This window comes from Paramisgurnus dabryanus, chromosome 13, assembly GCF_030506205.2.
Source record: "Paramisgurnus dabryanus chromosome 13, PD_genome_1.1, whole genome shotgun sequence".
In the NCBI taxonomy this organism is placed as follows: domain Eukaryota; kingdom Metazoa; phylum Chordata; class Actinopteri; order Cypriniformes; family Cobitidae; genus Paramisgurnus; species Paramisgurnus dabryanus.
Genome location: NC_133349.1, coordinates 34,335,778 through 34,362,582, shown reverse-complemented (window position 1 = coordinate 34,362,582; position 26,805 = coordinate 34,335,778). Strand labels below are relative to the sequence as shown.

Here is a 26,805-nt window from a genome sequence, read left to right as displayed (position 1 = left end):
CATACCTAAGGTTGTTTTAAGATTACCAATAGCACCGATAGTTTCCTTTTCACAAATTGAATCACATTAAACAATTTGTTAATGCATTTAACTGCCAATTCAAATGCCGTCTCTGCCGTACAAATATGGATTTTTGCTGATTTTATGTAAGTGGTAACAGCCCTGTAGTTTTTTTATTATTTAATCATTCAGCAAAAATCATTTAGAATAATTTGACAAAAGATGGGGATCTTTTATAAGAAAAAACTGTGTGTATTAGGGTGAAAATGCTTTGGAAATCAATTTAATGGTAATGAGAGGTTAATATCTGTCATCTATTTTCAGTGGCTTACATCTGCCACAAAAGTTTTGAACCAACAGAAAAATGTCTTATTATAAGCTTCCATTTTTTCCAGAAGTGACAGGGTGCAGTCACTGATTTATGATCTTTACATTGCTGTTTATTGCCAGATCTCACAAATTTCCGTGGGATAGTCTCGAAATTTTTTGCTAATTTTTTCTGTAGCATTCTCACGGATCTCCGCATTTTTCCGTGGCCCTGCTATGGAATGTCTTTTTCCGTGGCATTCTCACGGATTGGTTACTCAACTGTTTTGTCCTATTTTCTTACAATTGTCGCTTCGGTTTAGGGTTAGATTTACATAAAATGACATCCCTACCCAAACCCAACTCTAACCCCAACGCCAGGCGACAATTGTTTAAAGTTTGGAAAATATAAAACAATAAATCAGAATAAATAGTATAAACCAATAGTTAAAGTGACATACTAACACAAACACCGAAGCGAAAATGGTTTGAAAATAGGAAAAAGCAGTTGAGTCCGTGAGAATGCCACGGAAAAAGACAGTCCGTAGTAGGGCCACAGAAAAATGCGGAGATCCGTGAGAATGACACGAAAAAATGAGCAAAAAATTCTGTGACTATCCCACGGAACTTTGTGAGATCAGGTTGTCATTGCAGATTGTAATGTCAAACTTTTGTTCTTTTAAAAAATATATATTTCTATGTATGTTATAAATTCAAATATTGATTTAAGTCTATAAAGGCTTTATAAACTTTGATAGAGACTAAAAAATATTTAATATAATGAATAGTTCGCATATTCACAATGTATCCTGGTGCTTTCAAGAGGTACTAAATTAAACTGTTTATTATTGGCTTAATGAATTTCTTTTAATAGGAAATATACTGTCTGAAATGTAAAGATCAGCTCTGGGTCTCAGTGCACTGTAAAAAAATTCCATAGAAATTGCAGCTGGGTTGCCGGTAACTTACCGTAGATTTAAATTTATATTTTTTACTGGCAACATTTTGTTCAACGTTAAATGAACATTAAACAATTACAAGTGTTTGTCTTTACAGAGTAAAACTAACATATAAGCGTTAAGCCAAGTATTCTTGGAAACAAAATCTGAAGCAAAAAACAGAAAAAGGTTGATGATGAATTTTGGTTCCCAGAATGCTTTGCATGAGGCTGTTATTGTATAGTTTTATTCTGTAAAGATAAAGACTTACTTATAAATCTAGTTTGGAAAACAAATTTGTCATAGCTCTTTTGGTGGAGCCTGAGACAGAAGGTCCCTCTTGACCGGGATGTCCCACAAAAAGACCAGGTCCAAGAACCGCTACTAACATCAGAAGACAACACCGGGATCAGGTGAAATAAACTTTGTGTAATGTGTTTCCTCTCTTATATAATATTTCTTCCTCAACCACTTAAACATCTGAAAGGGATTTCTGTGCCAATTATCACCTTTGGTTTGCTTACTGGAGTTTGATGATGTGCAAAATGTTCTGTTACAATTTCGATTTTACAACTTTTAACTGTAGTCAAGATAACAACAACATATGGCAAAATAAATTTATTAGAAATTTGCAACAACATCTGTATAAAGAAATCAAAGATCTAATTCAAGTGCACCACATTGGAAGTTATCAACATGTAATTGGAGGTATTGCCATATCTTTAAAAAAAATAATACTTTTGGGTTGGATTGTTCATTTTACAAAAGTAACACACATACATACCTCTTTTTGCTACAAATGAACACTTAAAGTTTGTTTGTGGAAGCGTCTGTGATCATAAAATTACACCGAAAATGACAGAAGTGCATGTTACCACAAAGGTGGGTTTGTTGTAACACTTGATATTAAATTAAATGTAAACACAAATCATTCAAAACTATTGTGTCTAAAGGCTACTATAGATAGATAGATAGATAGATAGATAGATAGATAGATAGATAGATAGATAGATAGATAGATAGATAGATAGATAGATAGATAGATAGATAGATAGATAGATAGAACTTGGAGTCGCAGTAAAAAGTGGGCGGAAACTTTTGTGCTGTGTCGTGACCAACACAGACAAATCAAACCAAATCATCCAGGAACGCTGAATGCTATGGAACTTTACCAAACTCTCCAGCGGATAAAGCCGTTTTATTTGGAAACACTGCACATTTACCATGTTGTTGCAGCCGCGTTTCTTCTGTTTATTTTATCCACAGTTGTTCAGTTGATTCTTAAAAGGAGGGGAGGACAGCGCATACTGGAGCATTTTCCAGGACCACCTGCACACTGGCTCTTAGGACACGTTAAAGAGGTACAAAGCCATTATAAAAGTTATCACAAATGCTGCATCTCAGTCATTTATAGTGTTTAAAGTGTTAATGAGTGAGCTGTAAGGACAACGATCATTTACAGCGTTATTAGCATAAAAACATCTCTGCGTTGACTTTTCATTTACTGTAAGTCATTTAATAGCCTATAATGCATTTTAATTTCAAACCTTTAAATCAGAGTGTGAAGTTTAGCTAAGTTATAAGCCTATCCTTAGAAAAATGTACAGGAGTCAAAGTTGTGACAACTAGCCCCAGGCCTCTTGTAGGAATGTTTGCAATGTGCAAAACAATATAAAAATGATCACTGTTATGATGTCTATTCGTTGTTAATTAAGATTCTAGTCTTTTATTTGAGATTAATATTATGTTTATGTGCGTATGGTGGGAATAAAGCATCAAATTTTATTTTGCATGGATTATTACGTTAAATGAATAGTGTGAATGTATTGTGAATGTTATCAGCTATCTATATAGGTTACTTAAAGGAATAGTCTACCCTTTTGCCATATTAAACTATGTTATTACCTCAACCTAGACGAATACATACCTATCTTTTTTCAATGCGTGCACTGTACAGCGCGTTGTGAATGTGTTAGCATTTAGTCTGGCCCCATTCATTCCTATGGTACCAAAAAAAGTTTTATTTTGTGGCACCATACTTACTAGTATAACTCCTCATGTAACAGTCTTTAAATAGGGAAAACACGGAAGTGTTTGGTGGCTTCCCTGTTTGGTACCATAGGAATGAATGGGGCTAGGCTAAATGCTAACACATTCACGACGCGCTGTACAGTGCACGCATTGAAAAAAGATAGGTATGTATTAATTCGTCTAAGTTGAGGTAATAACATAGTTTAATATGGCAAAAGGGTAGACCATTCCTTTAATAATAGAGCACTGCGAAATGTATGTATAAATACAATTGACCCTTATTCCACATTCTTATCACAGTGCCTGGGCTATTGTCTATTCACAGTCAGCAACTATACAATTATATAATTACAAGGCAAACAGAACAACCTTGTATTGCACTCACATTCTCAGGCAGGGATAATGCAACTTAAACAATTTGCATAAAATTAATAAAGAGACATTTGTATGAATAGAGCCTGAATTTTTTCTTAAAACAAGTTTTGTTAGTAATAACAGTTGCACGTAGTTTCTCGTATATTTATAGTTTCAGCAGGATGGAAGGGATTTGGAGAAGATCGTCCAGTGGGGCAAACAGTACCCCATTGCTTTTCCACTGTGGTTTGGTCCCTCTGTCTCTTTTTTGAACATTCATCACCCATCGTATGCGAAGACCATTCTCTCTTCAACAGGTGCTGATCTGTATGATTAAATAACAGTGTTTCTTAAATAAACAAAAGCGTTTTTGAATGACTTTTTGATATTTTGCTTTGTTGTATGACAGAACCCAAAGATGACATTGCCTATAAATTTCTTATACCTTGGATCGGTAAGATCTCACAAAAAGTTTAAAATTTTGATAATATTGCATGCATTTTTCAAGTTGTGTTAAAGCTCTTGTGGGGTCCTCTATTCCCCCCTGTAGTGGCCCCATGTCACGGTGCTGTCGTGTGTTCTTGTTTTGTTTATTGTTCATGTCTTTTATTATGTAGTTCTGTTTCTTTTATTTTGAAAGTAAATGGTAAATGGACTGCATTTATATAGCACTTTTTAACACCTATGGCCATCCAAAGCACTTTACAAGTTGCCTCACATTCACTCACTCATTCATACACCAATGGTGGTGTCAGCCATGCAAGGCGCCATCCAGCTCGTCGGGGTTAGGTGTCTTGCTTAAGGACACCTCGACACTTGGTCAGGTGGAGCCGGGGATTGAACCACCAACCTTCCGGTTTGCAGACAACCTACATGAACCACTGAGCCACTGCCACCCCAATGAAGTAGAAAGTCTTCATTGTCATGGTTGTCTCGTTTCCCTATTCCCTGATGTGTCATGTTCTGATTGGTTCCTTATCTGTACAGCCGTATGCAAAAGTTTGGGCACTCCTGACAATTTCCATGATTTTCATTTATAAACATTTGGGTGTTTGGATTTCATTTTGATCTATCAAATAACTAAAGGACCCAGTAACATTTCAGTAGTGAAATAGGTTTATTGGATTAACAGGAAATGTGCAATATGCATCAAAACGAAATTAGACAGGTGCATAAATTTGGGCACCCCAACAGAAAAAATCACATCAATATTTAGTAGAGCCTCCTTTAGCAGAAAGAACAGCCTCTAGACGCTTATAGCCTGTAATGAGTGTCTGGATTCTGGATGAATGTATTTTGGACCATTCCTCATTACAAAACATCTCCAGTTCAGTTAGGTTTGATGGTTGCCGAGCATGGAAAGCCCCCACAGATGTTCAATGAAATTCAGGTCTGGGGACTGGGATGGCCATTTCATAGGGTCACCATACGTGCCATTCTTCTCGTGTGCGTCCTGTCCAGGATTTCAGTGCGTCTACCGGAAGTAATATTTGTTGATTGCATACATACATTTTTATCAAAACATGCATGCATTATTTAAAACGTCTTAAAAATGTGTCATTGTTTGTCCACTAATTGACAGAGCTAGGTCAAAAGCAGCAACCTAGGGGTTTAATGGTACATTACATTTACAGTTCGGTACATACCTGGATTGATTTTTTTTAGTCACGGTTCAATTCAATACTTATCATTCAAAGATCAACAACTCGCCTGACTCTCGCACTCTCTTCAAGACCTTCTCTACTCTATTTTGTCCACCTGCCCCCCCACCTTCATCTAACTTCATGGCTGATGATTTTGCTTCCTTCTTTGTGAAGAAAACGAATACTATCAGCAGTCAGTTCTCTGAGCCCCCGCTTATTGCGCATGTTCAAACCTCTGAGACATGCTCCCTCCCCCCCTTCTCTCTCCTATTTGAAGCAGATATTTCCAAGGTCTTTGCTTCTAACCATTCGACTACCTGCTCGCTAGATCCCAGACCCACCCATCTCCTTCAGGCCATCTCTCCATCGGTTATCCCTGCTCTCACCCACATTATCAATTCATCCCTTTCCACTGGTACCTTCCTCGCAGCATTTAAAGAGGCTCGGAAAACCCAGCTGCTGAAGAAACCCACACTCAATCCTGGGCTCTGAAGAAACCCACACTCAATCCCTGGGCTCTGTCATTCGAAAACATGGCTTTTCCTACCACTGCTATGCGGACGACACTCAACTCCACTTGTTGTTCCACCCTGATGATCCCACGGTTTCTGCTCGCCTCTCAGCATGCCTGAGGTACATCTCACTCTGGATGAAGGATCACCATCTCCAGCTTAAACTTGCAAAGACAGAACGCTTGTCATATCATCTGAACCAAAGATTCAGCACTACCTTTCTATTCAGCTAGGTTCCTCGACCATCACGCCTTCCAGGACGGCCAAAAACCTGGGAGTGGTCATTGATGATCAGCTTAGCTTCATTGAGCATGTTGCCATCACCGCTCACTCTTGTAGATGAATCCTCTACATTATTAGGAAAATTTGACATTTCCTAGATGAGCATGCCACACAGGTCCTGGTCCAAGCTCTTGTCCTGTCCAGGCTGGACTACTGCAATGTGCTATTGGCTGGACTTCCAGCCTGCACAACCAAAACCCTACAGATGATTCAGAATGCAGCGGCAAGAGTGGACTTCAATGAGCCAAAGAGGGCGTACGTCACTCCTTTCTTTGTCAAGTTACACTGGCTTCCTATAGCAGCTCGCATCAAATTTAAGGCTCTGCTCCTGGCCTTTAAAACCACCACTGGGTCAGCACCCCCTTACATTCACTTGTTTATACAGCCTTATGTACCCTTTCGATCACTGCACTCTCTGCCACCATGCGACGGCTTGTGGTGCCATCTCAAAAATGGAAAAAAATCACTATCACATACCCTCTCCGGAGCTGTTCCACAACTGTGGAATGATCTGCCGGTCCGACACGATCTGCTGACTCTGTAGCTGTCTTTAAGAATCCGCTAAAAACCCATCTCTTCCACCATTACCTCACTTCCTAATATAGGACGTACTATCTTCTCTATTTTTCATTTACCTCTATCTGTACATTTCTTATTATGTTCTCTTTTTCTAACATTTATCTTCTTCTAACCAACCCTTGGCTATGTATATTGTGTTGGACTTGATGAGACTATTTCCAGTGCACTTATGTTTTGCTGTTCTTGTATTGCTATAATTGCTTCTATTGTTTACCTCATTTGTAAGTCGCTTTGGACAAAAAAGACGTCTGCTAAATGACAAAATGTAAAGATTGCATGAATACATGTGCACTGAACCCGGAGGTCTAGTATGTAGTGAAGTGAAAAACAAAAAGGTGCCTACCAACCAATGTTTCTTCCACAGGCCTTTGATTAGGATAAACCATTGCTACATAAACCTTCAGGGTGGAAAAAGTTTGTCTTGCAGAGAATCCCTCTGGCAGAAATTCCAATATTATATTAACAGGGCAGTGGAGGGAGCTCTGGAGCTAAAGGTGGTCTCCACAACCTCAGCCGGGAGACCTGCTTTTATATGCGTAGCCCTCTCAGAGACCAAACCCACAGTTTAATTCTGGGTTTGGGTGAAGAATCGCACCTTCCGCCAGAGAAAAAAAGTCACCAGATTCATGTCTTCAGGAAGCACATTTGACTTTCGGAGATGTTCAAGGCCATGTGATGTAGTAATAAATGTCTGAAATGCCTATATATAAAAAAGTCCTTTCTCTTTGATGCGCCAGTTCTGTACCTCATGGTCTGTATGGCGATTCAGTGAATACCATTGTTGCCCCTTTCTAACCGTGGCCAGGTCTCTGCGGCACCAGGTGATTTAATTTTTTTAATTTTTTTAAGTTGCTGCCTGTGCTCCCTGGGGGAGCTAGGCAACAGTCACAACATCAGCAGTCTAAGAAGAAATTTGATTTACAATATAAGGCAAAGAAGAATGCAAGCCAGCAGCTATGTTCTGGGGGTCAGCCTTCTGAAAAGAAGTTTGTTGTACATGGCCTCTTGGTGGCCCCAGTGGGCGTTTGCCAATTTTGCCTACTCAAGCAGTCACCAAGCAGTGATTAGCTATGATCTTACTTTTCTAAGAGCAGTGTGGCCCAGTGTCACCTTAGTTAGGTCTCATTTCACTAGGATTGGGCAATAGATTTGTGATTTGTTTGTGCTGCTGCAGGCTGGTCTTTTCAATAACATTTTTAGATTTTATAGTTGGACGTGGATTTGTGTGCCGTCTAAAGGATTATTGGCACACATTATCATGTCACTATATTACTATGACTTTGAATTTTCATAGAAATTGTGTGAATTTACCCAAGCACTTCCCCATAGGGGCACTCCATGACGCAGCATCGCCTTTTCTTACTCAGGAAAAAGGCTTACATATGTAACATGAGATGTTTTCTAAACTCTACCCCGATCTGACAAAGTGTTGGCTCTTTTGGGCTGGTTGTAAATCTTCAGATTGAACCTTTCCATCATAAAGAATGAGTCAGTGCCATATTTCTACCCAAGGCAAAGCTATAACATCCCCTTTAAAGATGTAATATATTTGAATTCCGTAAACTGTTATGGCTACAGTAACTGGTACACACTTTCTCCTCAGGCGAGGGTTTACTTGTGTCTACCGAACAGAAATGGTTTCGGCATAGAAGACTCCTCACACCTGGTTTCCATTATGATGTTTTGAAGCCTTATGTGAAACTTATTGCTGATTCCACCAAAATGATGCTTGTAAGTTTAAAGTTTTAATCCTTAGTAATCTTCCCCATTTTTCAAATTGTTTTTTTTATAATGTTTAGAAGTGTATGGAAAATAGTTGAGGGAAAATCTCAACAGGGGTTGGAATGCAATGATGAAAGATAATATCTGTAACACATTTATTGCTTACATTTATGTTTTTCTCTTTCAGGATAAGTGGGAAGTTCATTCTAAAACGGAAGAGTCATTTGAACTGTTTCAGCATGTCAGTCTTATGACGCTGGACAGCATCATGAAATGTGCATTTAGTTATAACAGTAACTGTCAGACCGAGAGGTCAGTTAGTACTTGTTTATATACCTGCCGCTTTTAACACATTTCCATCTCCTTTATGTCATTCTGATGTTATTGCAGTGGAACCAACCCATACATACAGGCAGTCTATGATCTCTGTCACCTGGTGAACGTCAGGTTCCGGACGTTTCCATATCACATCAAGCCTATATTTCATCTCAGTCCACACGGATACAAATTCAGGAAGGCTTGCAATACGGCACACAGACACACAGGTATGCCTTCTTTGATGTCTCTGCTACATCTTGCATGTATCTCTTGTTCATGTCCTCATACCTTAATCATGTTTAGAGGAAGTTATCAGGAAGAGGAAGGAAGTCTTGAAGATTGAGAGAGAACAGGGCATCGTGAAAAACAAACGATATATGGACTTTCTGGATATTCTTCTCTCTGCCCGAGTATGACATTTCCATGGATACATGGCACATAGTATTTTTGTGCCATTATTGATATATCATCGATTCTGAAGGTAAATATATTACGTGTGTCTCACAGGATGAGCATCAGCAGGGTTTATCAGACGAGGACATCAGGGCTGAGGTGGACACATTCATGTTTGAAGGCCACGACACCACAGCCAGTGGCATATCTTGGATCTTGTACAGTTTGGCTTGTAACCCTGAGCACCAGCAGAAATGCAGGGAGGAGATCCTGCAAGCCCTGAAGGGAAAAGACACCATGGAGTGGTATTTTTTATTACTATAGCCATCAAGCCTTGGACAGTCGAATGTGTCAAGTGTGTAGCCTAATTTCATGATATGAATACAGAGTCAAGTGTAAGAAATCACTATTTTGAAACCAATATTTCTTTTTTTGTACATGTATGCAGTCGGAATTATGTGTAATATAGCTAGTAAAACTGGAGAATTTAGAGAGTGCTGGATCTCCTCCTGTAGTATCAGAAAACACAAAAAGATTATTTTGGTTGATTAAAAAGTGAATTAATAAATCGACTTACTAGATGATGATGATGATCTTAAGCATCAGATCCTAACCACCACTGTGATTATTATATTATTGTCTGCTTATTGTTTAAAACACATTTGTTTTGGTAAAAAGTTGTAGCACCCAAAGGATAAGCTAGCAATCTCAGAGTCAAGAATCCAACTAAAACAAACACTGATCACCATAAAGTTGTCTCAAATGAAACAAAGCATCAACATCTTCTCCTAATAAGTGAAAAGTGTTTTCTACAACAATGTTTTACAGAACAATCAGAAATAATGTTTTACACAGTTTTAATAATAATAATAAAATGTAACATTCACACAACCAACAAAGGTTTTCATAGACATAGAAAATATATTTAGGGAAAGTTGTTTGTTTTTCATTGGCCCAAGTAGTTTTTTTAATGGGATGAAGGAAAAAAAACTTTGTTAATAAAAACAATTTTTGGAGTAGATGAGACAGTAAAAACTTGAGATTTTAAGTTGAAACAGCAGCACCACAAAATACTTTTTACAGGGTACACTCTAAAAACAAACGGTGCTATATAGCACCAAAACTGTTGCTTTGGATCGTAACCATAGAAGAACCATTTTTAGTGCCATATAGCACCGGTGAAGCACCAGTGAAGCACCAGTGAAGCACCTGTGTAGAAGCATATAGTGCTTTGTAGAACCATATGTGGTGCTATATGGCCCCTATATGGTGCTACACAGGTGCTTCACCGGTGCTATATGGCACTAAAAATGGTTCTTCTATGGTTACGATCCAAAGCAACAGTTTTGGTGCTATATAGCACCGTTTGTTTTTTTTAGAGTGTATGGAAGCCATTCACTATTATACTTCTCTTATGATATGGTTTTTTGAGATCACACATTTTCTTAAGTATGACAAAACAGGAAAATAACATTAAAGCATGACCTTTATATAACTTTCCAGTATAAAGTAACAACCATATACAGTATGTTAAATACTTTTGTTTTGCTCTTTTACTTTCTCTTGGTTTTTCATAATTCAGATTTATTTAAAACATTCAATGTGGTCTTGTGCATTTATGTTTAGAGAAAACAGTTCAAAAAAGCCAATGTTAAACTAAATGAAACCGTGATAATGCCATATTTGTTTCTGAACTGTCTTCATGTATTTCAGGGAGGACCTCAGTAAAATTCCATATACCACAATGTGCATTAAAGAATCCCTGCGGATTTACCCTCCAGTGCCAGGAGTGTCACGAAAGTTGACTAAACCCATGACTTTCTATGATGGTCGGACTCTGCCTGAAGGTAAGACCTCCTCTTTCAACTTCATTTCAATTTAAGTGTGCTTTATCGGGATAAAAAAATCTGTACATTTGTATTGCTGAAGCATTTGCAGCTGGGCTGTGCAAAATTAATAGTAAAATAGTAAGTTATAGAAATAAAATAAAAGAATAAGAACAAAGTTAAATAATAGAATAAAGCAGTAATTTACATAAAGTATCCTCTACATATAATGGAGAGATTAAGTCAGGTCAGATTGATTTTCTCTTATATTATTACATGCAGACAAGTATTGTTCTTCTAACACACAGCAGCCCTTGTGTTCTTCTAACAGAAAGACAGTGGTGGCTCGTGAATGCTCATCCAAGGGGTGCAAATTCAAAATATGTGTTAAGAGTGTCATGTGAACCACACACTTGAAGGGCTACATACATGTTGTGATGAACTTCACATTGAGCGCCTTTGAAAAAAGAAGTCACCGGCCGCCACTGCAGAAAGATCAGTTTCTCATTGTTTGATAGGCTTTCAAATGTCTTGTTTATGCAGTTCTTGTTAGTGCAGTTCTGTTTTAATTTGGTTTTGGTCACAATGTGGACACAACCTCTCCTCCTGTGGCAGCCATGTTTTTCTGTCTTTATAGTGAGCTTGTGTCCATTGAGTCTGTATCAGTGGCGGCTCATGACTCCTCAACCGAGGATGTGCTAATTCAAAATAAGTGTTTGGAGTATCATTTTTGTGGTTCCCTTTTCCAAAATATATGTCCTGCGTGTCAAGAGATCCTGTGTGCATCACGTGTTTTGTCAAAATAAGTGCCTGCTGCACATGTGTCAAAACCGTTTATGATAAAAGAGACGCTCACGTTTACAAAATACACGCAAGACACTCCCTTAACTTTAAACTCTTGATTACACATGAGATTATGTGAGTATCTGGCAAACGCGAGTGTCTCTTTTATCATAAACCCTTTAGACGTGTCTGCAGCAGGCACTTATTTTGACAAGACACTTGATGCCCACAGGATCTCTCAAAGCGCAGAACACATATTTTGAAAAAAGTCAGATTGAGGATTAGTTTCTTTACTCAGCTGTGTATTTCAGGGCTTTATAGTGATATGAGTGGGGCTCACTGAGTTTTATCATTAGTGGATATTTTCCTATTTCCGCTCTGCATGCATTATTTGTTGTGTGCCGGTGCACTACCAAAATTTTTTTACCCATTTGGTGAAATCTTGGTTTGAAATTGTTAATTTAAGCCAGATTCTAACCGGGATCACTATGCTTGCTTTATCTCTCAGTATTTGCCATGTTTTACACTGTCAATGTATTTGTGAAGTTTTGAGCTGTGCCAGATGATTGTCAGACTGTGCCTAAAGGCAGTGGCCTACAATTGAATGGTCTGAACCTACAAAAATAAAAACAACAATAAACCAATCAAATGAGCTTTAGCTACAAAACACCCTGCACAGTTTCTATAAGGAGTAAAAAGTATTGTTGTTCTTTTCAAAGATATTTTTCTGTGCTGAATTATCTTCTTGTCACTATAAACACGATTAATAAATGAGGATTTGTGCGCGTAGTAATTTGTGCAATCTCCATAACTGAGATTTTGGGGTAAAAATACATTTAGGCTGCCCTGTGTGACATTTTTAATCTGTGTATAAGCATGCACATTATTTCCACATATGAATCTGGTAGATAGCGACTATTTTCAAAAAGCATGCAAAACTTGTAAAGTGTACATCAGACAACAACCGCAGCGTCAATGTCTGCAGTTAAGATCTGTTCATACTGATAAACACTGACCTCTGCTACAGTAAACATCTGTTAAAACATTAACCTCACTGTTTACTGCTCAGTTTACAACATGAACTTTAACAAGCACTAACTTAATAATGTCAATAAGGCTGAATGTTATCAGATGATCACTGACATGCTTTTTCACTCTTTCACAGGTTGTCTTGTTGGAGTCAGTATTTATGGGATTCACATGAATGACACGGTTTGGGAGAAACCACATGTATGATGCAGTTTTAACAAAACATTTGCTTTGGTATACTCTTACAATTGGGCCCATAAATTTATATACTTGTACGTAGTGTTACTGTATGTGAAATAGCATGCTCAGTGCTTTACTAACTAAAAACAAAATGCAATTTTTTAATTCCCTTATAAATTATTTCTTTAAAGTATAACCATTGGTATATCCTGCAAGGGGCGCATTACTTATGAGCCCAACTGTTTTAATGTTATCTGCCCAACTATTTTCATGAAAGACTAATTTGTAAATAATTTCAAACTCTAAGAAAGCATGCACTATAGCATGGACAAAACCAAGCACAATTTAACATCATGTTTGCTTTAATGGAAAAACGCAATCTGACCTTTTGTACACAGAGTTAATGTGGACAGAGTCAGCAATGTCAAGTTTATTTGATACGCAGTAACATCCAAAATTCTGAGAAACCTACGAAGAAACCTCATCAGATTTATAAATCTACAAATAAAGAAGTTCATGCTATATACTGTATGGGCAGATGTATCAAACGTAGGGCTGTCAAACTATTAATCGCAATTAATTAGATACTAAAAAAAGTTTGTGTTTGCATAATTTATGTCTGTGTACTGTGTGTAGTTATTATTTATATACAAAAATGTTATTTATATTTAACATATATTTATTTATATAATAATATGAAGTATATTTAAAAATACATTAAGCATATAAAATTAAATTATACATATATGAGTTAATGTTTCTTTAATTTTGTATGTGATTCGTTATTAATGGTTTGACAGCCCTAATTTAAAGTAAATTAATATGTTGTGATATCCACAGGTGTATGACCCATTGAGATTTCTGCCTGAGAACTCAGCTAAGAGGTCACCCCACGCCTTTGTGCCTTTCTCTACTGGACCAAGGTTTGTACTTCAGCTATAGAGACATGACCAGTTTAGCAAGTAGGCTATTCATTCGCATGCTAGTCACGTAAAAATAAGCCTTTCTAAACTGCCCAGAGTTTCCACCCTAATAGATAAATATTGTACTGTGGCAATAAGAGAGGTTTTAATATGTAAACCCAAAATAATAGTTCTGTCATTAATGTATGCTCATCTTCAGAATTCGTATGCCTTTATTTTATGTGGAACATAAAAGGAGCTTTACAAAGCAATATCCAAGATCAGGCCAGAGAAAAAATTATTAAAGCATTGAAAAATATTTTTTCAGAGGTCATTAATAATGAATAATAATGTTTTGAATTGCATTCATGTTTTTATGCTTTTTGTGAATTCACTATAAGTATCAACAGTAACGACAACATTAAAGGAATAGTTCGGCCAAAAATGATATTAAACCCATGATTTACTCACCCCCAAGCTGTCCCAGATGGATATGTCCATCATTTTCCATCAATCTGTGCGGTGTTGTTGTAAAAATATCCACATTTAAAACTTCATAAATGAAAATAACTCGCTTCCGGTAGCGCCGCCATCTTGGGCGCGTTTGCATTCAAGATTAGAGCGTACACAGTTTGCGGAGGGTTCTGTGCTGCCGTTCTCTCCTGAATACAGAGGAGTTTAAGATGGAGGTGTTACCGGAAGCTAGTTATTTTCGTTTATAAAGTTTTAAATATGGATATTTCTACAACAAAACAAATTACCCTCAGAAGGCCTTTGTTTATCGTTGTGGAGCCTGGATTTATTTTGTGAGGGATGAATGCACATTTTTTGGACTTGAAGAAGTGGACCTGTAATTTACATTTGATTAACTGAAAGATCTAAAACATTTTCTAAAATATCTGAAAATGTGTTGCGTCTTTTGGCCGAACTTTAACATAATAGAACAATTTCTATTACTGTAGGTCGATGTGGTTTTTAAGGGGCACAATTCTAACAGTGAGTTTGCTACTTTAAAACTTAGGGCCCTATTTTAACGATCTGAAACGCAAGTGCGAAGCGCAACGCGCAAGTGAGTTTGTGGGCGGATCTTGGGCGCTGTTGCTATTTTCCCGGCGTGAGAAATAACTCTTGCGCCGGGCGCAAATCAATAAGGGGTTGGTCTGAAGTAGGTTCATTATTCATAGGTGTGGTTTGGGCGTTACATCAAATAAACCAATCAGAACGCTAGCCAACATTCCCTTTAAACGCAAGGGCGCAAGTTCCATGGCGGGTTGCTATTATTATGACGGATTTACCAGGCGCACGCCAGGAGCGGTTCACAGCCGAGGAGACCGACGTCCTTGTACGGGAGAATCCCAAGCTTGCCAGCATAAATCGGGCAGGCCGTGTAACGGGAGGTGGATCTGCCTCAGGACCTGACGCCAGCAGAGGACATCGCTGCGTCCACCCTCACCGCTGAAAGGGTTTGGGGGCTTTGAAATCGGACCCAAGAAACGCAAGCAAGGTCCAACCCCAAAGTAGACTAACAAATCAAGTTCATATACATTAAGGTTTCTTATGAAAACATTTTAATTATTATTTACATAAAATAAACGTAATACAGCCACACAACAAACTTATGAAAATATTTTAATCGTTATTTGCATGAGAATTTTTTACGCAGCCACACAATAAATAAAAACTATCACCACAATGCTCACCACTATGATTCCCCTTATCTCATGTGTTAATATTTTTTATTGTAACAATTTATGATTTGCAAAAATAACTGTTGCATCTGTGTAGATTAGATGCAAAGTGTATGCGCGTTGTGCACGCTATACGGTCAAGCATGCGCCCTTAAAATAGCATAATGAACCACGCGCAACGCGCCACTGACTTTAAACTTTTTTTTTCTGGTCAGTGGCGCAATTGTTTTTTGAAACTGCAAAATAGCATCAGGGATGGTTTGCGCCGGAACACGCCTCTTTTTTGCGCTAAACCGCCCAGGGAGCGCAAGTTCATTCCCTAGTTTGTCGACGTGCGTCTGTGGAGGGAAAAACACGCTGTGCGCCGTTGCAAAATACGAATGATACATGCGTCACTGACAAAGTCAATTGCGCTGGGTGCAAGATAGGGCCCTTAAAAGCAAATTGAAAGAATTAATCCAATATGACTATACCACTACCAAAAAAATACTGACTCAAACATCTTTGATAATATTGGTGATATTGGTGGTCTTTGCTGAAAAGTATTTGTAAATGATTTGATCATGCCTATAAAGGCTATAGTATAAACACTTATAAAGCTTGTCTTGTATTTGATTACAGAAACTGCATTGGACAGAACTTTGCCATGAATGAAATGAAAATAGCAGTGGCTCTAACACTGAAGAGATATCATCTGACAAAAGACCCAAATCACAATGCAAAGATGATCCCTCAGTTAGTGCTCAAATCAATCAATGGGATTTACCTGAAGATCAAACCTGTAGAAACAGACTCATAGAAAACTAACACTGCTACAATCTACACCTTTAAAACAGTAGATTCTTAATTTTACAAACTAAACTCAATCACCACACAATGTTTTTGTTTTTAATTAAATCTTCAAATTCTGACTGTTAAGCATTTCTCTAAGAATGAATTATGGCCACCGATTGTATTGTATTGTAAGATACATAGAAAACAATAGTAAACAATTTACCACCAGCTTCCTACAGGCGGGAACAGTGCAAATATACAGATTGATTCTGAAAGGACATTTGTCCTGGACTCAATACCTGACACAGTTTAAGTATGTGTGTGTTTGTGTATGTGATAAGTTTATTTTATTTCAATTTAAAACTAAATTCTCACAGCATTATTTCAGCACATGCAGTGCCTGACTAAACTGGTTTGTGGATGGTTAGTGAATAAGACAGATTTTTATAGTTTGGCTATAGCATATTTTCTGTTGGATGGTATGGATTAATGACTGTTTGTGTTTTTTCATGAAACCTGACACAGTTTAAATAAAATTAAAAAAATGTACATTATGTGTCTTAAAGGTGATCCTCATGTGACATTGGTGATTATTGAAAAAATAAACAGTAAAGCAATTTTTGTTATGTTTGTTGATGTAGCATTCATTATTTTTGTAGATAAGAGCAAACACTTCATTTCAAACTTCTCATATAAACATACAACCCTTGAACTTTAGAAAAGTTTAGAAAGGTTTAGTAAAGGAGACTCACAGGTGGGTGGGTGAAAATACTGTAAGCTGTGGCCTTTAAACACCCTCTAAAGTGAACATCATAACACTGCCTCAGTGTCCTTTAAAATGAAAAATCTTTTTGACTTTCAAAATGATCGAGTGACAATCATTATGCCTTTTAATTAAACTTAAACCCTATTCATACATACATTTTAAAAATGTAGTTTGTGATTTGAATCCCACTCGAATCTGGCATGGCAAATCCATTTATTTTCTCACACAAGCTCTGTAAAAATTCCAAAAAAATGCATCTACTTTTTTTGACAAAAAAAGGCATCAAGGCTTGTTCAAATCAAACGTGTGCTTTACTATCTCCTGAGACACCTTCATTGGATTGGTTCAATGTCCCACAATTCTCTGCGCCAGGATTGTTACTGGTTGACAGTGTTGGGGAAAGTTACTTTTAAAAGTAATGCATTACAATATTAAGTTACTCCCCAAAAAAGTAACTAATTGCTTTACTCAGTTACTTTCCATGGCATGTAATGCTTATGTTACTTTTGCGTTACTTTTTCTTACTTGGCTGCGGCTTGATCTCTGTTAGGCCCTTGCAGGTGTTTTTTATGATCGCAAAAATTTCAAGCTCTGGCCCGCCATCTCCGTTTCTGACTCAAACTGTCCCCATTCAGGCGAACAGAGTGCGTAATTGTACGTTAATGTGTTCAGTTTAATTCAGACATTATTTTATTTTTAAATTGAATTAATTAACTTAAAAGTAACTTGCATTACTTTTTTAAAAAAGAAACTAAAATATTAATGTGTACATTTATAAAGTAATGCGTTACTTTACTCTTTACTTCAGAAAAAGTAATATTACGTAATGCGCGTTACTTGTAATGCGTTACCCCCAACACTGCTGGTTGATAAAAAAAATGCCGGCCAAGAAAGCACAGTTTTTAGGGTAAATAACTTTTGGTTGCATTTCTAGGGGAAATTAGTATTGCGATTTTTAAATATTTGATTTGTTTTTATTTCAATTTGATATTTGTGCTCTCTGTTTATATTTCAAACACAATCTCATACGCTGCCTATATATGAAAGCGGTCCAAATGTGTTTCCCAGAGAATGTTTTTCATACTGTTACCTGTTCTGCATATACAACCAAATCTCAACATTCGACTTCATATTTTGTCAGTTCTCACATCAGGAATGTCAGTATAAAAATTAATGTACATGTGCAAATATTTATTTTTCAAGTTCTCAAATTAAAATTTACAAGCTCTTAAGTTTTGCTACTGATTTACCTTCATATCTTTACATTAGAAATGTTTAAAATGCATGCAGTGATTCACAAATGCACAGACTTTGATCCACAAAAGCACAGGAAGCCATTCACATATAAATACAATTAAAATATATTTATAAATATTTTTTATTTGCAAATCCCATTTTATTTATTTGTGAATTTCATTCCTTTTTATAAAAATGTGTAATATATATTTATAGTTTGCTTATTGTGCATTTGTGGATTTAAAAAATATTTGTGAAACTCTATTTATTTGTGGATCATTGTATATTTATTCAGAATAAAGAAACCATTCTGATCCCATACCGCTGTATAGTCTGCCCACCCCTGGTATAACGGGAGGACAAGGTGGATTTAATCTCCTTGCCCACAAAGACCCTGACACCCAGGTCATGCTGAAATAACCATTTGTTACAATCAAATGAGCTACAGCAGCAGCAGACCACATTGACTTTCACTCCTAAGGACAAAACGTGAGACTACAGTAATGTTCACTAAAACAATATCTGCTGGTAGTGCTAGAATGCTTTGTTGCTCTACTAATAAACAAATAAAAACATGTTTGATGTTTTACACAATTATTATGGGATCAGAGTTTAATTAAAATCAAATAGCACAAGAAAAGCAGGAATCAGATGGATTTAGCAGTGTTTGAATGTGGACCCAGCAAAGCACTCCAGGTTTCTTCTTTCTAATTTAAGTATATAGTCTGACCATACACGTTCTTCAAACAAGTTTTACTTTGTTAACCAAAGATGTTTTCAGTCATTTATGTTTTGTTTTCATAGCCAGCGCCTCAAGATTGGCTGGACCACCCCATACTGTCCCAAACACATTTCTCTCAGCTGTAAGAGCCTCGTCCAGCGCTAGCTCTCGTCCTGAGATAACAACTCTTTTAACTGCTCTGATCACAGGCGCCGAGCCCTTGATAAACTCACTTAGCCACTGCTCTGCCTGAGTCAGCGTATTTCCATCCCCAGAAGAGCAATGAAGCACCTCATCGATCAGTCCAATCTGTTTTCCAAAGTCTGGATCAACCTTTCTGGCCCCCCCAAGCAGTTTCAGGGAATTCTGGGTGCCAACAATACGAACTAGCCTTGCAGCTCCTCCCCATCCTGGTACTAATCCCATATACTTATGGACAAACTGGATAACTCCATCAGATGTCATCAACCTGGTAATGAAAACAGAACGGTCACATTCCACTTCAAAGAGAAAATCCGGTTGACTTTATTAAAACATTGATGTCTTTTAACCTGAAGTCACAGGCGGTGGTGAGTTCTGCTCCGCCACCCAATGCTCTTCCTTCAATCAGTGCCAATGAGATAAGTGGCAACCTACCTGAAAAAACAAGACTTTAGTTTGATATAACTGGATAACTAAAAATGTGTTTCTGGTTATCTCATCCCAGTTAGCGTTCTCAGCAGATCATAAGCACAAAACTTTTATATTGAAAAAAATGAGGCAGTATGGCACACATACACACTGCAATTCAATTTGTTTGTCACTTCATCTTTTAGTACTTAATCCTGTCCTGTATACTGTATCCTGTATATGTCCTACAGTATAGACGGTTTCATCGGACCCACGTGCGGTGACGCGATTACACGTCTGGTCGGAACTTTACTTCCGGTTACTGTTTGTTTAATGATCTGACTAGTTGCAAAACTGAACTCTTGAACAATTACCTCGTCGAAAATAACAAATGTTTTGGTTTCCTATGTAATCTACGTGTTGTTTATTTTGCTTGTAAACTACTTTAAAAGGACTTTGTTGTAATTTATTTTTAGCTACGTTTACCGGAAGTTACGTGATGACCACGAAAGCTGCTTGTTTATGTTGTTACTGCAGAGCAGAAACCTTCTAAATATCCAAATTATCTCCTGAAAAAATGCTAATAGTTACAATGCCATTTACAAAAATGGCATTTTACAAAAAATTATTGGGTTAAACATATTAGGTTAACACTAGCATGTATCGGGTTATTTCTATAACAACTCAGCCCGTTGGGTTAAAATTGGTCTCAGGTCACAAGGCATTATACATTTCAACGGTCGTGCCACTGCTGACAGAAGAGAGGTACGTTAATATTAAAATATATATATATCTGTGTAATGTTTTTTTGCTACCTCTAACACACAGTAATACTGTATATCATCCACTTTCATTACAAATACGTGTACAAAAAACACTGTTGTCTAGTTTTTGTCCCTAACACCTGTTCCCTTGATTACTGATGCTAAAACACGTTTTTAAGCCATCATAAAGGTAGAAAAACATCGCAATTTATTTTAATACCAAAATAGGACCAACAACTTGAAATCAAAAAAACGAATCAATGTCTTTGTAGTAGTACAACATTAGTTTTATGATGTATTGATTGCCATATTGGTTTAACCATGGTTTCTGTAGCAAAATATGGTTTTTGATTTTAAGTGTAGTAACCGTTTTTACTTTTGTAAGGGAAACCGGCAGTTTTTTTACTCCTTTTAATGTTTTTTTTTTTAACATCTTATCTCGACTTCCTACTTATCAAAAAGCCTTAGTAAATGGGTGGTGCATGAAACACAGAAACAAAGACTTTCAATTCAGAATTGACTTCAGACAGATTTTTTTAATGAGAAACTTGATGCATCATCACAGCCATACTACCAACTGTTCACCATCAGCTGCAGCAGCAAAATCGGACCCACAGCTCAAACTATAAATCATTATTATAAACTTACTGTTGCGAATCGTGGTAAGGTATTGAGAGAGTCTTAAACACTCTTTTTTTTACATATTTACTTAACAACTGATTTTTGTTTGTTTTTAACTGAAAAAGTTATGGATTGCAGTTTTAAATGAGCTGAAATTGAAATAAATGTTTCTTCAAAGAGACAAACCTGAGGAGTCTTGACAGAGTGTTCTGCATAAACTCACACATCTGCATACCATCCTGAAAAAAAGAAGCACAATTAAACACTATTTCAGTAACAAAGAGATATAACATTGCAACGTGGAGCATTTCAACTCTGATCTATTTCATGTTAGTCAATTAAATTGAAAACACATATTTTTGCTCAGTGCTTTCTGTCTTCTAGTGTGATTTTGTAAATGTATTTGTTCAATTTCCATGTAAATGTATTTGTATATCATTCATTATGTATTTGTTTTCTATCTTTAATGTCTTTGTTTTGGTTGTTTGTGATTACGTCTCTCTAAATGTATCTGTATATCTTTCTATCTTATGATTGTAAAGCATCCTTGAGTCTGTAAAAATGCACTATATAAAATAAACATATTATTATTATCATCAAATGCACTCTTGACAACAATAAATAAGCCATACCATTTCAAATTTTACTTTTTTAAATCATAAATTAATATTATTATGTAGGGTCCACTGATTATGTTGCTAAAATACTAAAGTATTTTTTAAATAAATAATTTAATACAACCATTCTTTACCTATTTTCTAAATCTTTTCAATCTGGCCATTTTTGACACCTGTGACTAAAACCACATTAAATAGGGTTGCCAACTGTCCCATATTAGCGAGGATGTCCCATATTTATGGGCTTAATTGATTTGCCCCATACGGGACCTCCCGCAACCTGTTTTTTGACTGATACGCTAATCTAACCATTGACTGATTTAAAAGGCTTGTTCGACTTCATGCCAAAGCATGTCCCGTATTTCAGAGTAACAAAGTTGGGTGATTCCACAGTTTCGGTCCTTTAGGGGTGTAATGAACAACATTGATCGTATAATACTTAGTTGTTGTATTTTCTTTTTTTTTTAGTTCACTGTTTTGTTCAAGATAGATGTAAGAAATAATAAAGTATATTTTATCCCACTAAGCCTTGGCATTATCGTGTAATGAGTATGTGGGTAAGTTTGTGGTTTCTGACGAACATGCTCAACATTGGTTAAGTAAACATTAAATAGGATCATTGTGGTGAGAAGGGATAAAAGAGTGTGCTATTCGGATCATTGCTAGTGGTTTCGGACCGAAAGCGGCGTCGTGTTCATCTTGGAAGAGCATTCATTTTGGTTGTAAACATTTTGACGGATTCTGCATATCAAAGCTGCGTTTGATGTCAGCTAGAGCAGAGGTCCTCAACCACATTTAGTCATGTGTCAATTAGGGCTGGGCCAAAAAATTTATTTTTCGATTCATCGTTTTTTTTAAACGTGGTCGATTCAGAATCGATTCTCCAACAGCAGAATCGATTTTTTTTTCTTTCATATTTATTTCTGCAAACATTGAACGAAAGATTAACGTTAATCAAATTACTAGTCTTCTTCACTAGATGTCAAATATTTTTTGCCTTGCGCGATGTTACCAAGGAGCTAGAGGCAAGCGTGTCATTCATTTATTCGGTGCTTAAAATGGCGTTTTCAGGTGCTTCATCGATTTTATTAATTACCCACTTGTAACCTGCTGTTCACTGTTCTTTATTTAATATAGTATTTGTATTAAATCTATTCATTGAGTTGAATCGAGAATCAAGTATAAAAACCAGCCTGAGAACTGGAATCGAGAATCAAACCGAGAATCGAAATCGAATCGATCTGGAGAATCTGAATCGATACCCAGCCCTAGTGTCAATCTTTATTAAAATAATATCGTAAATGAGTCTCCGTGCCCAGTGTTACATAAATACATCAACTCAACTTTGATCAAAGTTTACTAGTTTACCATTGCCAGATTTATCCTGCCTTTCACACAGCTGTACCCCAGGTTTTCTTAGGATGTTAACCTAAGAACAATGGCTTTCTCCGTGAAGATTGATTTTTGCAGGCTAATGTCTCTGTAGTGAGCCCTAACATAAACTGTTGAATCACCCAGTTAGCAACTCTAACATTAAACGAAAGCGGATCAGATGAAATAAACACCTGTGGGTTTGCTATGGCTCTGACTGCATTCAGATCTGATCCAGAGCAGAAGGTTCCAGCAGCTCCCTGTACAATGAGCCCTTTCCCTTCAGACCAGCTCTCAAGTTCATGAACCCGCTCCTCCAGTTCAAGCATCATGCTGCCTGCAAAAGAGAGCAGATGAGAGCAGAATGCAGATTGTTGTTTAACATTTCAACTTGCACATACAGTAAAACCTCAGTACCTGAGAAAGCATTCATGCGTGCTGGGTTATTAAGAGTCATCACGGCGATGCCTGACTCTTGTTTCGTAAGGTCTATGGATCCTCCTGGAAATGCCCGCAGCTTTTCTCTGATATCTCCAGCAGATCCGTGAGTGTGAGCGCAGACGGTTCGGCCCTGCTGCATCACGACTCTCCTCACAGCACTACGGTACTGGATCAACCGGAACCGAGCGGAACCGCACACAGCCGTCATGTTGTTGATATGTCTGTGTAAAGACAGGTAGACCTTGAAAAGGATAGATGTTCACAAGCATATGCATGTTCAAAACTTAATATTCATATATCTTGTGTGATAGATCATTCGGGTTTAAAGTTATTATTAACCTGTCAAATTTGAACAAAGCTCAGTATTAATTAATGCACATCTAATACGATGACATTTTCAACAAAATAAGCATAATGATCTCTGCTGTCGTGCTTAAGTTAGTATTTTAAGTTATCTTACATTTGACCTGTATCGTGCAGCGGGTGTAACTTTATAAACAGTCCTAAAGGAAACAGTATTGATATATGGGTTCCGCCTTGTTGCAGTTGTCCAGAAGGGGGAGGTGTGCCCCAAATAAAGCGAGGCCGGGAAAGAAACATTAAAATTAACGTTGAAGGTAAGTACAAAAAATATTTTCTCTCAGCCTCAAATAAGTCAAATATATCCGTGTAAATAACTTAAATTTACATCACAAATCCATGTGCACCACTTTTAATGTATCACTTTCAGCATACATTAATGCATTTTGAGCGAAAAATACTTATTAATTGTAAAATGAAAGAACGTTATAAAATGTACTATAGTGACAATTAAAATCTTGTAATTTATGAGTTATATTATAATGGTCAGGCCGCTTTAATAATTTATAAGTTAATATTTATAGTTTAAAAGTGTAAGGTTTTGTGTTACTGACTGTGGCGCGTATTTTTATCTGACGCCAGACAGACTTCTGGCTAAAGCCGCGTGCCAGTGGAGAGGTAACCGTAGCAACAGAAGGCCGTCCGAGCGGTTTATTAGTGTAAAGTACTGTCATTTTTTTAATCTTTTTTTATTATTGTAGTATTGAGTTACTAGGCTGTATGTTTTCAACATATACTGTGTTTGTGACGGTACTGGGGGTAAAATAATAAAATGTGGAAAACATTACCATTGTAATGTTACCTAAACAGCAGAACATATTTTAGATATTAAATTATATGTTATTCTATTTTCGCATTAGCTTTACAGTAGCCTTTATTATATTATAAAAGATGCAAAACTAAATGCACACACATTCACACAATGTAGATGTCTATTTTAGTTTTGTTGAGTGACAGGTTGACAGATGCTTCAGTTTTCTGTCACAGATTCCTGTCTGGGCCTCTGGCTTCCTGTTGGGAAAGATATTTGACTGAAATGTAATACAGGTGAACAAGTACAACATTTTTGTCCAAGTTTGTCAAGCGAAGGTTTTCTGACAGGATGCTACAGCTGCAATAACAGTTTTTCTCTGCCCTAATGCTGCATGGGCAGAAATCAAAGGCTGAGGGACTTAAAAGTGCAAGGTTGGTGTCCACAAACCGACATACACAATGAAGGTTTTCCAAAATAATTATTGTGCTAAGTGTGTGGTACAATGGAAATGTAAAAAAAAAACATGGAAAAATGAACTGTCCATTAATATTTTAAAGTTTATGTTGTGTTTAAATAAAGCAAAATGTTGAATTTTAACATATCTAAACCTCATTACAAAAGAAAGTTTAAATATTATGAATTTGGTGGCTAATGATTGTTGCTTTATAAAAGCTTTTTATACAGTCATTAACTGTCGACAGCTTTCATTTACAAAAACTCATTTACATATTATTTCCTGCTGCATTATTTCTGTATTGAACTAATTATTATTATTACAGTATATCATTACAGCAATTATTCAGTTATTAACATAACTGATAATGGCAACAGGCAAAATTTTATAGAGCACCTATTTCATTGCAAAAAAACATTATTTTGTCTATTTGGGGTAAAACATTGAGTTTGCGTGGTTTGTGGTTTAAAAACACATTATTTTCCACATACCATACGTTATTGTTGCTCCCCTATGCCTTTGTATAAAGCTCATCGATCTAAAAAGCGCAGTGTACTTGGATTGGCCAGCTTACCAGTACGTGTGATTGGCCTGAATACCTCTTGACGTCAGCTGGAAATGTGACGCTTTTTACCATGTTTGGAATATTAGCTGACATTGGAATACTGGCAGGAGTTAATATTATCTTTAATACAGTGGCGGATCGTGACTGCTCACCTGAGGGGCGCTAATTCAAAATATGTGTTTGGAATGTCACGTGTGTTGCTTGCATTTTCAATATGTGTTTGTTGCGTCATGTGAACCACGTCCTACTGCACACGCGTCAAAACTGTTTATGATAAAAGAGACGTTCACGTTCACAAAATACACGCAAGACACTCCCTTAACAGTAAACTCTGATTACCCATGAGATAATGCGAGTAGGCTCTCCTAATTTTGCCCAGTGGTTGATGTCCCCAGGTCAATCTGTTGACCCTGGGACAACATTTCAATCAACCAAGCAGATTTTAGAAATAAGTTTACAATTTGTTTTAAGTTTAAGTTTACAACCAGGATTAGCTGCTTCTAGACCATTGTTTTTCACTCATAATGTCCCCATAATTTTAGAGTTTGGTTTTGGTTAGGGTTGGGATTGGTTTAGGTTTTATTTACAAAAATGTTGTCCTTGGGTCAACACAATATGTGGCCCTGAAGAGATCTCTCACTTGGCAAAATTAGTTAGAGCATGCGAGTATCTGGCAAACGTCTGGCAAGAGTCTCTTTTATCATAAACTCTTTAGACGCATCTGCAGCAGGCACTTATTTTGACAAAACACGTGATGCACACAGGATCTCTCGATGCGCAGAACACATATTTTGAAAAAGGAACCACACACATGACGGGCTACATACATGTTGTGACGAACTTCACATCAAGTGCCCTCAAAAAAAAGAAGTCACCGGCCCCCACTGCTTTACCACCTTATCAATACAAGCCGAATCAGATCCAGAAAATGCAGATGACCAAGCTGATCCATCAATTTTACCAGCGCGGCTTGAGCAAAACGTAACAGATTGGTAAGGTAAGGATACTAAAACATAAAACCATGTGTTTGATTCATGGTTTAGTCAGTAGTACATTCTTTAAATATGAAGACATAGACTACCTACAGGCTGGAAGTCAGAATCGGGCAGGATTATGATAATGAACGTCGTGTCCACGTCAACAGGCCCAGGAAGTAAACTGTTGCCTACAATCCTACAAAATGTGTTTGTTGTTGCCCAAGAAAAGAGATTTAAGTTAGAAACGATAACTCGCATCATCATTTACTTTGGGATTTGTACTTTTTGC

At 37.0% G+C, this 26,805-nt stretch overlaps 2 protein-coding genes across 5 annotated transcripts; one reads left to right on the top strand and one right to left on the bottom strand.

Annotated features, from left to right (window-relative positions):
* The first annotated feature begins 2,370 nt into the window (after nucleotides 1–2,370).
* Nucleotides 2,371–16,878, top strand: cyp4t8 (cytochrome P450, family 4, subfamily T, polypeptide 8). The gene is made up of 12 exons (XM_065246387.2): nucleotides 2,371–2,605; nucleotides 3,802–3,946; nucleotides 4,039–4,083; nucleotides 8,249–8,376; nucleotides 8,555–8,679; nucleotides 8,758–8,912; nucleotides 8,989–9,095; nucleotides 9,193–9,383; nucleotides 10,792–10,925; nucleotides 12,853–12,917; nucleotides 13,737–13,819; nucleotides 16,108–16,878. Exons 1-12 carry the CDS (start codon nucleotides 2,405–2,407, stop codon nucleotides 16,283–16,285), a joined length of 1,557 nt encoding a protein of 518 aa, XP_065102459.1. The 5' UTR covers nucleotides 2,371–2,404; the 3' UTR covers nucleotides 16,286–16,878.
* A 1,324-nt stretch (nucleotides 16,879–18,202) lies between these two features.
* echdc1 (enoyl CoA hydratase domain containing 1) lies at nucleotides 18,203–25,012 on the bottom strand. 4 transcript variants are annotated; one of them, XM_065246391.2, is made up of 6 exons: nucleotides 24,680–25,012; nucleotides 23,383–23,627; nucleotides 23,160–23,302; nucleotides 21,164–21,216; nucleotides 19,535–19,615; nucleotides 18,203–19,452 (listed from the first exon to the last, which is right to left on the bottom strand). In XM_065246391.2, the coding sequence occupies exons 2-6, from the start codon at nucleotides 23,612–23,614 to the stop codon at nucleotides 19,044–19,046; spliced, it is 918 nt and encodes a 305-aa protein (XP_065102463.1). In that variant the 5' UTR covers nucleotides 23,615–23,627; nucleotides 24,680–25,012; the 3' UTR covers nucleotides 18,203–19,043. The 4 variants fall into 4 exon arrangements, with proteins under 4 accessions (XP_065102463.1, XP_065102460.1, XP_065102461.1 ...); XM_065246388.1 differs by lacking the exon at nucleotides 24,680–25,012 and adding an exon at nucleotides 23,867–23,922; XM_065246389.2 differs by lacking the exon at nucleotides 24,680–25,012 and adding an exon at nucleotides 23,867–23,911 and having other exon boundaries at nucleotides 23,383–23,647.
* Between the last annotated feature and the right edge of the window lie 1,793 nt (nucleotides 25,013–26,805).